The 15,476-nt window shown below is 40.0% G+C and overlaps 1 protein-coding gene across 2 annotated transcripts in view; it reads left to right on the forward strand.

Annotated features, from left to right (window-relative positions):
* snx25 (sorting nexin 25) overlaps window positions 1-15,476 on the forward strand; it is a 230,299-nt gene that overhangs the window by 84,452 nt on the left and 130,371 nt on the right. For both annotated transcript variants that reach the window (XM_043705929.1, XM_043705938.1), the window contains exon 5: window positions 10,980-11,155. In XM_043705929.1, the coding sequence (XP_043561864.1) occupies window positions 10,980-11,155 (176 nt within the window). The remainder of the gene's footprint in view (window positions 1-10,979; window positions 11,156-15,476) is intronic.

Raw genomic sequence — 15,476 nt, forward strand, 5'->3', positions numbered from 1 at the left:
CTGAAAGACTGGAGCGATTGGGCTTGTATACCCTTGAGTTTAGAAGACTGAGAAGGGATCTGATTGAGACTTATAAGATTATTAAAGGATTGGACACTCTGGAGGCAGGAAACATGTTTCCGCTGATGGGTGAGTGCCGAACCAGAGGACACAGCTTACAAATATGGGGTAGACCATTTAGGACAGAGATGGGGAGAAACTTCTTCACCCAGAGAGTGGTGGCTGTGTGGAATGCTCTTCCCTAGAGGGCAGTGGAGGCCCAGTCTCTGGATTCATTTAAGAAAGAGTTGGATAGAGCTCTCAAGGATAGTGGAATCAAGGATTATGGAGATAAGGCAGGAACAGGATACTGATTAAGGATGATCAGCCGTGATCATATTGAATGGTGGTGCAGGCTTGAAAGGCAGAATGGCCTACTCTTGCACCTATTGTCTATTGTTTACTCGATGGAGTTTAGAAGGATGAGGAGAGATCTGTTTGTAACTTACAGAATACTGATAGGATAAAGTAGTTGTGGAGAAGATGTTTCCACTAATAGGAGCGGCTAGGATCTGAGGGCACAGCCTCAGAGTGAAGGGACAGTTCTTCAGAACTGAGATGAGAAGGCATTTCCTCACCCAGGGGATAGTTATTCTGTGGAATTCATTGCCGCAACAGACTGTGGGGGCTAAGTCATTGAGTATGTTTAAGACAGATATAGACAGGTTTTTAGTTAGCAAGGGGATCAAGGGCTATAGGGAGAAGGCAAGTGAATGGGGTTGAGAAACGTATTAGCCATGTTTGAACGGCAGAGCAGACCTGATGGGCCAAATGGTCTAATTCTGCTTCTGTATCTGTGGTCTGATGCTCTGTCACTTTGTGTCCTGTGGTATTAGACTAAACTATTTTGATGGAGATCTTGATAATTGATTTTAAAATCATTAAAATGCTGAACTGTTACAAGCCAAGCAGAAGAAAGAAATATAAATTAGTGTGGGCGAAACTCAGCAAGTGTAGCAGCATCGATGGAGGGAGAAAGAAACAGTTAGTTTATAATCTGATATGATGACTTTGGAACTCGAAGAAATCTAATGCGTTAGTTAAGTTTGTGTGAGTGAATGAAAACAGCTGTTTTTCTGTAGTCATTCATGCAACTGTGCTAATTGTCATTATCCCTTATTCTGTCATGTGACTAAAGTCTAGCCAGCAAATGTTTATTTAAACATTAGGAGTCAGTGGCATGAGAGAATGAAACTAGAGTTCTTGATTGACACAGATTGCTATGATTAGCAACCAGGAAATGGGAGAAGAGTTTAATAAATACTTTGCATCAGTCTTCACAGTTGAAGATACGAATAGCATTTCAAAATTACTGAATTTTTAATGTTAAAAGGAGGAGAGAAAATAAATACAATAACTGTCAGCAGAGAAAAATGCTGGGGAAACTGATAGGGGCGAAAGTCTGATGAAATGCATCCCATAAAAGGATGTTAAAAGAAATAGCTCCAGTGATAATCTTCCAAGAATCCTTAGATATTGGAAAAGACCCAGAGAATTAGAAAGCTGCCACAGATTCAGAAAGGCAGTTTACCCTTCTGGGAAAATCTAGGATCAGAGGCCATAATCTCAGAATAAGGAGGTTTAAGACCGAGACATTTAAGATGGAGATGAGGAGAAATTTCTTCTCTTGGATAGAAATGATTTTGGGGCATTCTTTCCTGCAGAGGGTTGTAGATGCTGAGATGTTAAGATTTTCTAATCAGTAAAAAGGCAAGGATTATGGGGAAAAGTGGAGTTGTGGATTATCAGATCAGCCATGATCTCACTGGATGGTGAATGGACACACTGTATTGGATGGCTTCCTCCTACTCCTATGTGTTCTGTAGCCTTACAAATTGCAGCACTAGGAAAAGGAAGGTTGCATTGGGGTCTCTGTGGAGTTTGCACATTCTCCCAGTGTTTGCGTGGGTTTCCTCCTGGTGCTCCGGTTTCCTCCCACAGTCCAAAGATGCAAGTTAAATGGCCATGCTAAATTGCCCATAGTGTTAGGTGCATTAGTCAGGGAAACGTACCTGGGTGGGTTACTCTTCGGAGGGTCGGTATAGACTTGTTGGGCCGAAGGGCCTGCTTCCACACTGTAGGGAACCTAATCTAGTCTAATCTAAACCGCTCAAAGTTTAAGATAGCTAAATAACACTTAAAACAATAGAATTCTGTAATATATTTGATAAAATAGTAGAATATTACAGAAGCTAACTATTTAGTTCCACACCCATATAAGGACATTTTGAAGGAAATATTTAAGTATTTCCTTGTCTTTCATCTAATTTCATGTTTTTATCTTTTCAAATATTCTTACCTTTTTAAACACTTGAGAATTCTGTTTTTAACCAAACCTCATATACTTTGTTATATGAAGTAAAGTAAAAGGCTTGAAATGGAGAAGTGTGCAACACAGTAAATTTTTTTTTCCTGGTTCCAGATCTCCAGCATCTGCAGTTCTTTTTTTTTTAAAAATGTTATGCCAAAATATTTTTGTATTGTTATTCTCACTAGGTTGCATTTTGGAAGAGTGACTTACTAAAGAAAAACTCGTCTAAAATCTTTGTCAAAACGCGCATAAGTTGTGTGCTGTGTTGGGGGGAAAGTCATGTGTTGAACCAGAAGAGAGTTCTTGAGGGGGATGAAGATTTCTCTTCCCACTGAGAGTTGTTAGGGTCTGGAATGTCCTACCTGAAGAAAGCTGACTCCATACGTGATTTTACAGGGGAGTTGGGTAACTACCTGAGGTTGAACGTCTTGGAGGCAAAGAGCGTGGATGTGAAACTAAAAGCAACAGCTTGGTGCAGGAGCATGTTGGGCTGAATTGTCTCCCTTTGTGCTCGGAGTATAAGACAGGGTGACAAAAAAATGCGAATAAAAGAACCCCTTCAAAGAAACCGGGTCAGACTGCCATTCAAACAGACTATCTCATCCAAATGTTATGATTCCAGCTGATGGTAAGATTGGAAAAGTTAGATCCTGGAATGAAAGTTGATTTGATAACTTGAGAAGTGTAATTTTTACATTGTGTATCATGATGGTTAGTAATTGAAACACACTATTATGAGGCTACAATGATTTTTTTCATAAACAGATTTATTGCACAAAAGATGAAAATAAACCATCATAGCTAAATGTATGTGTTCTAAATGACTGACCAAAATCCATATGCATCTGTTTTAAAAATCCAAATTACAGAAGTTTTATACTAAATACATTTATCACATAGGATAAACCTTTTTATGTACTTTGGAATTTCTAGCTGCAGGAGAGGAAACATCTGAAGGATGCAGCAATTATTGTAACTCCAGTCAACTTATTCTTACTTTCTTCTTGCTCCTGTGTATTTAGTTTCCTTTCTTTGTTCTGTCCAGCTTGGTCTCTTTACCCACAGTCCATTACTTAGTGCCAGCTGTGTGAGCCATCAGTTAGCAGCTGCATCCTATCCTAGTCTGTACACAGAAAAGCAAGGAATACCCATGGAAACGAGTGGAAGAGCTCTTCTGAAACAGGACCTCAATGTTAATAGAACCTCTTCCTTGTACTGTGGATTTACTGTGGCTACTGTGCGCCTTTCTTATCTATTCCATGAATAGAGCTGTGCTTAACCATGTCACCAACAGCTTCAGGCTAACCTGGATATGGACTTGATGACAGGATAAGAATAATAAGACACTTGGGAATTGTTGTGTTTGAATTAAAGGAACATTCCGCATGCTTCTGCTTTATAGGTTTAGGTTTGTGATTCCATGAAGATTAGAATGCAAAGCCAAGGATGAAGCAAAATGACACATTCCACCTCTGATGTGCATTGGCAGTGGAGTGCACCACATAGAATATGCACTATAGCAACTTGCCATGGTTCCTTCAACAGCATCTTCCAAAAGCACGACTACTATCCAGAAGGACAAGGAAAGCAGACACATTGGAATGTGCTGCCTCCAAGCAACTCATCGTTTGGAAATATATCACTTCGTTTGTTGTCACTGAATCAAAATCCTGGAACTCTTGACCTTAAAGGAGTTTAGTTGCGATTAAGTTTGTCCTTTCTCTCTAAGTCTTATCACATCTTTTAGGTGATTGTAACTACCTGAAAATGATTGAGCTAGTAATTCTGTTGACTCCCTGCTGTTAAGTAGTTGAGTGTCCAATCTTTGTAGGGTCATCAAGTCATACAGCCTATCCATGCGTACTCCTTGAACAAAGGAACCACATTAGCTATCTTTCAGTCTTCTGGCTCTTCACCTGTGGCCAGTGAAATATTAAATAGCTCTGTTAGGGACCCAGAAATCTCCTCCCTTGTCTTCCATAGCAGCCTGGGATAGATCTCGTCAGACCCTGGGGATTTATGCACACTAAAACATTTAATAACTCCTCCTCCTTATTCATCCTAACATACTTTTAGAACCTCACCATTCCAGCTGAAATACCTGGCTACAATGTCTTTCTCCTCAGTGAATATGGATGAAAAGTATTCACCTCACGCACAGGTTGCCCCTTTGGTTTCTAATATGTCCCATTCTTTCTCTGGTCTTAGATATATTTATAAAAAGCCTCTGAGATTTTTCTTGATCCTATCTGCCAATATATTGTGGCCCCTTTTCGTACAACGTCTTTTGTAGCATGGCATCTTTCCACAGCCTGGCTGAGATATTCACTGTATGGAATGGAGCCTTGAGTCAGACCTGTACAATGTGGGACCAGACCCTTCAGCCTAACTCGTCCATGCCAGCCAGATACCCTAAATTAATCTAGTCCCATTGGACCATATCCTTCTAAATCCTTCTATTCATGTATCCATTCAGATACCTTTTAAAAGTTGTAATTTGTATCAGCTTTCACCACTTCCTCTGGCAGCTCATTCCATACACACACATCCCTCTGGGTGAATAAGTTGCCCTTTTAAATTCTCCTCTCACCTTAAACCTATGCCCTCTAGTTTTGGACTTCCCCACCCTAGGGAAAGACTTTGTCTATTTATCCTATCCATGCTCTTCATGATTTTATAAACCTCTAGAAGGTTACGCTTCAGCCTCTGATGCTCCAGGGTAAATAGTCCCAGCCTGTTCAGCCTCTCCTATAGCTGAACCCCTCCAACCCTGGCAACATGATTGTAAATAATTTCTGAACCCTTTCAGGTTTCAACACTGTCTTGCCTTGCCATTCTGGTTAGTTCTTAAGTTGAAATTTCTTTGGAAGGCACTTTGTCCAAGTAGCGTGAATTAAGACTTAACTACTGCTGTTTAATAATGACGGTAGTATAAAGATTATAATATATAAATATCAAGTACTACTGGATAGAAGAGACAAAGGATTGGAGTAAACTCGAACTGAGCTAAATTTCCTCTGCAATGGCTGACTTTTGTCTGCTATACATGTGCTTACCACTTCAGCAACTGGATAATTTCCTTGGAAAGACTGAGCCTTAATTCCTTGAAGCTCAACATTTTACAATTTGGATCATGAATTATGGAACATTCATTTTATTCCTCACTCCACTGATGCTGGCAGATCTGCTTAGCACTTTCAGCATTTCTTTGTTCTTATTTCAGATTTCTGCACTTCGTGTTTTGTTTAGGCATTTACGAATTTTTAGTTCCTCAGTTATGACAGCATTTTTTTGGCCTTGAATTTTATATTGACATCTCTTCTTGGTATCTCTTTGTCACTCTGCTTCAGGATGCAGTGTGTGTATGATGGCTTATCCTGAATTGAGCTTCAGATCTATGCTCAGCTCTTACCTATTTGTACTTCTCTGCTGCTCTCTCACTTTGGTGATATTGAATTCCTGTTCAACCACAAATCGACTTGTCTTCGTGCTGGCTACGCATCAATAATATCTGCTATTACAAAGTCCCAAGGCAGTTTGCAAATAAGGCTAGATTGGAAAATCAACTAGGAGAAAGTGAGAAGTGCAGATGCTGGAGATCAAAGTCGAGAGCAGGTCAGGCAGCATCCGAGAAGCAGGAGAATTGACGTTTCGAGCATGAGCCCTTCATCAGACTAGGAAATGTGGGCTAAACCGCGAACAAAGAAATCAGCAGCAGTGTCCACCAACCTCATCAAAATAAATTTGTTTTAAATGCTTCTAAATGAGGTGAGATGATGTAGAGGTGGGGAGTGTGTAGATGTTACTGGTTTCCATCTCATGCACTTTCCTTCCTTCGTTGTTGTTGGGTCTACGGACAGTTGGTCACTGTTAGAGTCACTCAAGGCTCAGTTTGGCATTCACCTCCGATCTGTTCATCACACTCTGACTTCGCAATCTTGACGTTTCTGACTTTCAATCGACCGACAAAGCATTTGAAACTAGGCTCAAGCAACTAGCATCTGCAAGATTTATCAAGTGGATCCTCCTGTACCATCAAGTTTCTGTTTCCACCCCAGAAGCTAGAGTTTGCAATCTGGGCTTGCAGAATGGAGAATTTTATTTTGCACTGGGTGTTAAACTGAAATCTTACCTATGAATGTAAGCGATACCTTATCATTTGGAGAAGAGTTGGGGAGTTCACCTGGTGTCCTGGCCAATGTTAATCCTACAACCAATATAATAAAAACAAATTATTTGGTCATTTAATTGATGTTTGTAGGACTTTGGGCACAAATCAACTGGCACATTTCCTGTGATTATTCTGGGTTGTAAAGCACTTTGAGAAATCTTAGGTTACCAAAAGCACTACTTGATTCCTTCTTCAACTTCCTCCTTGAAGTTGCTCTGTATAGTATTTGAAGGTTGAAGGTACAGTAATACAGATTTGTATTTGACACATTGTTAATGAAACTTGTTGCACTTGTCCATGGTTGATATTGTCCCTCTAATGATATTTTGTGAAGATGATATAAAAAAAATTAAAATCTTTCATCAGATATTTACAAGATGATTAGGGGTTTAGATAGGGTCGACAGTGAGAATCTTTTTCCACGTATGGAGTCAGCTATTACAAGGGGGCATAGCTTTAAATTAAGGGGGGGTAGGTATAGGACAGATGTTAGGGGTAGGCTCTTTACTCAGCGAGCCGTGAATTCATGGAATGCCCTGCCAGTAGCAGTGGTGGACACTCCCTCATTATGGGCATTTAAGCGGGCATTGGATAGGTATATGGAGGATAGTGGGCTAGTGTAGGTTAGGTGGGCTTGGATCGGCGCAACATCGAGGGCCGAAGGGCCTGTACTGCGCTGTATTCTTCTATGTTCTATGTTCTATTTTTCTAGTGGATCGTGTTGTGTAAGGGGCTTTAAACTTGTATTGTCATGTAAAATCTAGTTTTACAAATTTATATTGCTTGTCTAAATATTTTTTATCCCAGTCCTTTTATACATATGAATTAGGAGCTGGTACAGATCATTCAGTCCCTAGAGCTCGCTCTGCCATCAGTAACATCATGGCTGATCTGATGGTGGACACTACTCCAAGTCCTAGTTACCCTGATAACTTTTGACTTAAGAATTTTCTTTGCCTTTGCCTCAAACGTGTTCAATGATGTTGACTCTATACTCTGGGAAAGAAAGTCCAGAGACTTTCAACCCTCTGAAGGCAAGAACTCATCATCTGTGCCTTTTAAAAGGAGACTCCTTGATTTTTAAATCATATACCCTTGTTCTATCTGTCCCAAAAGTGATAACACCTTTTCAAATCCCCTCAGATTTATGTATGTTTCAATTTAGAAACATAGGAGCAAGGCCATTCAGCCCTTTGAGCCTGTTTCCCCCATTTATTATGATCATGGTTGGTCATCCAATTCAACAGCCTTGTCTTGTTTCTCCCCCATATCTTTGACCACCTCCATTAGCCCCAAGTGCTACATCCAACTCCTCCTTGACATCATATGATATTTCGGTCTCAGCTGCTTTCTGTCGTAGCGTCATTCTTCTGAATTTTGCATTCGGCCCTCACTGTCTACTTTTTCCTAATAAGATAAACCTTCAATCCCAGGTATCACATTTTTCTGAATTGTTTTTAATACATTTACATCCTTCCTTAAAGAAAGAGATCAACATTGCGCACACAGCTTCACATGTGGTCTTACTAAAGTCCTGTATTACTTTAGTAAAACATCAATTATATTCCATTCCCCAAGTTCCATTTGACTTGTTAATCATTTGTTGCACCTCCATGCTTTTTTTTTTGCGATCAGTGTGCGAGGATACTTAGATCCCTCTGTATCTCAGAGCTCTGCATCTTTTTTTTAGATCATATGCTGCATTTCTATTCTTCCTGCCAAAATGAATGGGTTTGCTTTTTTAAATATTATACTTCATCTGCTAATGTTGTCCACTTAACCTATTTTATATACCTTTGCAGACTCCTTACGTACTCTCCATCACTGAATCTTTCTACATATCTTTGTGAAAATGTAACAACCATATATTCAGTCCTGTCGCACCTTGCAAACCCATATCCACTTCGATATAGAGGGACAAAGGCAGCAGATATTTGGGAACACGTAGACGTTTTCCTCCAAGATACTCACCACATCCTGACTTGGAAATATTTTTGCGTTCCTTCATTATTGTTGGGTCCTAGAAAGTCCTGGCAGCACGGTAGTTCGGTAGTTGGCACTGTTGCCTCATAGTGCCAGGGATCTGGGTTCGATTCCACCCTTGGGCAAGTTTGTGGAGTTTGCATGTTCTCCATGTTTGTGTGGTTTCCTCTGGGTGCTCCAGTTTCCTTCCAAAGTTTAAAGATGTGCAGGGTAGGTGGATTGACCATGCTAAATTGCCCAATGTGTCCAGGGATGTGCAGGCTAGGTGGGTTACCCATGGAGAGAGGGTAGGGGGTGAGAGGCTCCTCAGTGGGTCAGTATAGACTAGATGGGCTGAATGGCCTTTTTCCACACTATAGCGATTCCACGGTTTCATGATTTCCCTCCCTAAAGTTATTTTGAATCTACCTAAAGCATATGGATTGCAGTGGTTCAAGAAAGCAGCTCGCCACCACCTTGACAAGAGCAAATAAGGATGAGCAATAAATGCTGGCCTGGCTAGCAACACGCACACGCATACATGAATAAAAATGATCCAAGTCATTCTGATAAATTGTAAATAATTGAAGGTTTTGCACTTATCCAAATGGCACTCCAATTGTCATGTCTTGACAACCTGAAAATGTCCTATTTATGACTAATTTTGTATCATGTTAACTAATCTATCCATCTCAACATGTTACCCCCTTTACATCATGAGCTCTTATTTTGCATCGTAATGTTTCTTAGTCCAAATTTAGATGTAGAGCACATAGTGTAACATGTAAGTACTAACAAGTTATGCTGGTGTTTATGCTGCACCTGAGCCATGTCCTGTCCTTCCAGAACTCTATCAGCAGAACCCTCAATTTTCTTCCCCCTCAGATACTTGTCTAGCCCCATGCTTTAACTGCATCTGTAATATTTGTTTAATCAGCCCTCTGGGTAAAGAGGTTTCTTTTTAAATGCTTTGTTGGATTTCTTGTGTAATCCTATATTGATCTTGAGACTAGCTGCTGTGAGAAATCAGAATCTGGGAGCGGGATGTTGATTTGGCCTCTTGTTATGTCAATTGTTTATTTAGTCAAGGTCAGAAATACTGCTCTCGCATTCAGCTCAATGAAGAGTCCTGGTGGCATGATTGATTAGTTTTGATATTCAATCGCTCAATTTCTCTGCAGATCGTATTGGTTCTCTTCAGCCCATGGCTAACAGTGATAATGATGGTGAGCTGTGTGCGCGAGGGATAGCTTATGACTCCAGTGTATACTTTAATACAGAATACAAATCTCTATTCTACCAGTTTCAGGAAATGAAAAATTCAGAAGTGAGACTTTCAATGAAAATAAAGGATAGTGTGTTTCCAAGCCTTGGTCTGCAAATGCTTTTACACTGCTTCATGTTACAGAAGAAATATTCCAAGTTTAGGACTGTATTAAAAGAGGAATTAAATAATAAATGCAAGTCAGTGCTATTTCTTGAAATGTCATATATTCAAGGTCGTCTATTATATTGAGACTCCTAACTGTAAGTGAATTGTAGTGCAGACCTATCTAAAATTTGGCCCTTGAAAATGTCATGCAGAAAGCCTGCAATAATATATACTTGGCCTTAAAATAGGAAGGTTCACGGTGATGGAATAACCAATGTTCTTACTTGAGATGTGATATTTTGGGGCAGTTGACTGTATTGTTTTATGAGCCATTGGAATTGTGGTGTAGATCAGGTGTGATTTCATTAAATAATAGAACAGGTTTGAGAGGATGAATGACCACCTCCTGTTCCCTCGATTCCTACATTCCTCCCCTACTTGTATATTGTACCTTCCCCTGTATTGATTTCCTTTAAAAGAACATCATTTTCTCATACACTTATTGACCCCTAGAAAAGAAAGCACACCTGTAGAAAAGAAATATTGCCAATGGGGGTGGCATGGTGGCTCAATGTTAGCACTGCTGCATCTGTATCAGGGACCCGGGTTTGATTCTAGTCTCTGGCGACTGTCTGTGTGGAATTTGCATGTTTTCCCCATGTCCGCATGAGTTTCCTCTGTGTGCTCCAGTTTCCTCCCACAGTCCAAAGATGTGCAGATAAGGTGGATTGGTATTCCTGATGAAGGGCTTTTGCCCGAAACATCGATTTTACTGCTCCTCAGATGCTGCCTGAACTGCTGTGCTTTTCCAGCACCACTCTAATCTAGACTCTGGTTTCCAGCATCTGCAGTCATTGTTTTTACCATGCCAAACTGCCCATAATCTTCAGGGATGTGTAGGTTAAGTGCATTAGTCAGGGGGAGTAATAAGGGAATGGGTCTGGGTGAGTTACTCTTTGGAGGGTCGATGTGGACTTGCAAGGCCAAAAGGGCCTGTTTCCACAGTGTACAAATTTTAAAAATATTCACAGACAAAGAGACTTGTGTCTCGGTGCCAAGGTTGTACTGTGGAGAAAATTGAAGATGTGCTTGTTTAATTCTGTATGGCTATTTATCCCTTTCAGGCAAGAGGACCAGCAGCCGAAACCCTTTGCTCTGCATCCATGCTTGAAGAGCTGTGAGGATGAGGACCAATTCCTACGCACATGCTCAAGGGTGCTGGTGCTTTGTCTCTTAAATACAAAAGATGTCGCTTCTCATAGCCTGAGGATTGTTCTTGCAGAAATATTAGCCATGAAAGGTAGGCATGAATCCTTGGGAAGTTGGTTTGCTGTGGCAGGCTGTTGCTGAGTTGTGCCTCAATCTGTCATGAGCATGAGCCATTTTATTATCACCTTCTGTACTTACAGATCTGAGTTTAAAGTCGACTAATCACTGCAATAAATTTATCCAGATTAAAGAAATGCCTTCAACATGGAAAAAGAAACAAGTGGGGAAACCAACAAAAAGTTAATTTTATGTTTAGTTATAGAAGCACTTTTTACTGAGATGTTAAAGAAGTTCTTATCTCTGTGTAAATTTAACAGAACTGACTTGCTGGTAATGGCTCCATTGGAATGCTGATGGTGAGTTGCCCAATTCAATGTATGAGGAGGAAGAATTAGTTTGAGAAAGGGTAATTAGTTTGAGGAAGATAATGGACAGTTCTTATATCATTAGTTTGATTAGCTTTGTCACAATCTGTCATGAAAAATGAGTTAAAAGTCACAACACCAGGTTATGGTCCAACAAGTTTATTTCCTGTTTGTGATTGCTGCGTGGTGTCCATTCCTCCATTGTCGTAGTGTCTGCTCGGTCTCGCCAATGTACCATGCCTCAGGGCATCCTTGTCTGCAGCGTATGAGTTGGCAGAGTCATATGAGTGCCTGCCGTGTACATGGTGTGTGGTGTCCCCACATGTAATGGTGGTATCCATTAAGTCTTGTAGTAGTTGCCATGACAGGGTTGTACAGTGTTGTGGTTGATGTTGTCCTGAAGGCTGGGCTTATACTCCATTGCAAACATGTGCTCTGTCCCTCACACGCTGTCCCTCTGTCTGTGGGGTGAATTTGTATTTGCAGATGCATTCTATTTTGCTCAAAAAATGCACAATCCTACTTTGGAAATAGAACAAGTCTGACTCAAGATTGGGATACAGACAGACTCTAATCTCACACCTTTAATGCATTGTCCGAGCTGAGATGTCACCTTTTCCATATAAAACCTTAAGTTATCTCCAAAGGTGATTTAAAAGTAGTTCTGGGATTTACATATGAATGACTTAAAGATGAAAGACTTAACAGCAATTCAGGTTTGTTCAATGTATCATTACAGTTGTATGACACTATGTAATCTTTTGCTATAAATTCTGTTTGATGGTCCTGCTCCATAGCTACCAGGTGAAGGAGCAGCACTGCAAAACTAAGCGATTCCAAATAAACCTGTTGGACTATAACCTGGTGTTGTGTGATTTTTAACTTTGTACACCCCAGTCCAATACTGGCTCTTCCATATCATGAAAAATGAGGGAAGTAACCACAGAAACGTACCATGTTTTATTTGTTACTGGCATTATCCCTCTGGAGGTACCCTTGAGATACAGCTGAATGAATGGCTTGCTATACAGTTTCAGGTTCCAGTTAAGAGTAACATAGGATTGAGTTTCCTTAAGGAAATTATTGAATAACCACGCAAGTTATAACAAAAAAAAAGTAGTTTGATTATAATTTCTGTTAAATTTTTCTCATTCCAGATTTGCTTGTTGAATTATTAGATTCTTCAGCTGTGTTGCATTTTGAGCTCATGCATCTAGTCCAATCCTCTGGATTACTAAGCCAATAACATAATTAACTTATCATATCTCCCTAAAGTTCAGCTTTGATTGGAGCATGAAACGTAGAAATTGGAAGCAGAGGAAGGCAATTTGGCTTTGAGTTTGCTCTGCTATTCAGTGTGATCATGGCAGATCTTGCAACTCAGTTGCGTGTTCCTACTTTCTCCCCATACCCTTTGCTCCCTTTATCCCTAAGAACTATATCTAGCTCCTTCTTGAAAACATTCAATGTTTTGACCTCAATCACTTTCTGTGCCAGAAAAACTCCTTTGGTTCAGTACTGAGTGGAGACCATTCTCCTCATCTCTGTCCTAATGGCTTACTTTGTATCCTTAAACTGTGACCTCCAGTTCTGGAGAGTAAACGGTAGTAGGGAGAAAGCAATGTAACCTACTGTCATCTCACCATAGCTGGTTTGAATGACTGTAACAGGAGCGTATGTCTTTTTTTATTTTATATATTATGTTAGAAATGTGCTTTGGCCTTGTGTTTTTTTTTGGTCAAACTTGGTTGATTTTCTTAAGTTTTGATCAAAGTGGATTTATTCACTTCTCAATTTTAATTCTGCAACTTGCTTCATTTTTGTGACAGTTGCCAATCACTTTGGCTTCACCTTTTTGAGAGTGTCAACTCCAGTGTTAAGACTGAAAGAAATAGAAAGAGGAGTAGGCCATTTGGCCCCTAGAGCCTGCTCTGCCATTCATTCGGATTATGGCTGATCTGACATTCCTCATATTCACTTGCCGGCCCTTTCCCTGTAACCTTTGATTCTCTACTTATCAAGAATCTATCTATCTATCTATCTCAACCTTAAATGTATGCAACTCTACCTCCACAGCTTTGTGTCCAAGGAGTTCCAAAGACATTTAACCCTCAGTGCGAAGAAATTTCTCCTCCTCACAATCTTAAATTGGCACCCATTTATTCTGAGACTGTTCCCTCTAGTCCTAGAGTCTCCCATGAGAGGGAATGTCCTATCAGGATTTACCCTGCCAAGCCCTTTGAGAGTCCTATATGTTTCAGTGCAATCAGCGCTCATTCTTCTAAATTCCAGTGAATACAATCCCAACCTGTTTAGCCTTTGCTCATAAAACAGTTCCTCCATACTGAGAATCATCCTACTGAACCTTCTCTGAACTGCCTCCAACGAAATGATATCTTTCCTTAAATGGATCAGAACAACTCCCAGTACTCCAGATGTGGTCTCACTAGCTCCTTGTACAGTTGCAATGAGACATCCCTACCCTTATACTCCAATCTCCTTGAAATAAGGGCCAACATTCTATTAGCTAAAATGCTTGTTAAGTGTTGTTTCTATTTTATTCACTGCACCCTTTCAAGGGAAATAAGTGTTTGCATATGGGTGTGCATTGAAAATAGCAGCAGTTTGGCTGTCTCAAATCCACTAGAAATTGTTACTTAAACTGTTTAAACAGCGAGTACTACATGAAAATCATTTTGTTTTCCCTTAGCATTTCTTATGGGAGAGTTGGTATGAATTTGTCACTCAGTCTTGTAGTAGACTGAACTATAGGCAGAATATGTGACAGCAGTATGTTTCTTAGTTTTGATGTGACAAATTTCAGAAGAAGCACTCCAGGCCCCAGATTGTTTGTGTGTGAAATGATGAGAAATTGAGTAACATCAATCAATTTGGGATTCAGTTGAAATAAATTAACTTTATCATGCAAGTAACCTTGCTTTCTTGAGTCAGATGCAAGCATCTCACTGTGGATTTCTGCAAATGCTTCTTGCTGATTTCAGTTCTGGTGTTCTGGTACTGTGACTTACCCTGACAGAATTTCGGTCAGTGTCACATGTAAACAATGTCAAATGAGGTTCATGGTCTCTGGGGAAAAAAAATGAATCCAGTTTCCCGTTGAATTAAACAAATGTCTTTTGTTTTGTCCCCCTAGTCATGATTTAAGTATATAATGATTTAACTTTCCATATAAAAGATGTTGCGACCTGAATCATGGGTGATGGGTGTAATGTAAGCCTTTTGAAATGTGTGCTGCTTTAATGGATTTTCATCTTTCATGGATTTTCACCCTTAGCTGGTTCAAGTATGAAAGTGTAGTTTAGTCGTTTGATAGTACGGAACTTGAACGTTGCTAAAATAATGGGACACCATTTCTGATTGTTAAAGGCATTGCCAGGGAGGGAGAGTACCAGTTAACTCCCAAGCTTTGTTTAAATTTTAAACAAGTTGGGTTGATTCTGATTTGTCAAGACATTTTGTTGATTTGAAGCTGATGCAGTGTGTGTACATGTCTTTCTGTCCGCAAAGAACAAGACCCTGTGTATTGAGATTTTTAGTGCAGATAGTACTGAAGACTTGTGCTCTACAGCTTGCCACATTCCTAAGTAGTTCCAATACAGCTGCAACACTGGAATCCACCTGAAAATGTGGAAAATTGCCCAGGTATAACCTGTACTCAAAAAAAGTAAAACAAACCCAACATGGCCAATTTACTGCATCATTGTCCACTTTTGATCATCAGTGATGTGACATTAACAGTGTTATAAGGCAGGGCTTCCTTAGCAATACTCCACTCACTGGTGCAGTTCTGCTTCCACTCTGGTCACTTGGCTTCTGATTTTGCTCCAAACATACTCAAAACAGTTGAAATCCAGAAGTGAGGTGAGATTAATTTTCCTTGATAACAAGAGCACATTTTAGCAAGAAGCTCTGGCAAAACTGTAGTTAGTGAGAATCAATGGGGAAATCTATCAACAAAATGCACTG

The sequence above is a fragment of the Chiloscyllium plagiosum genome, chromosome 2 (genome assembly GCF_004010195.1).
Source record: "Chiloscyllium plagiosum isolate BGI_BamShark_2017 chromosome 2, ASM401019v2, whole genome shotgun sequence".
Lineage (NCBI taxonomy): Eukaryota > Metazoa > Chordata > Chondrichthyes > Orectolobiformes > Hemiscylliidae > Chiloscyllium > Chiloscyllium plagiosum.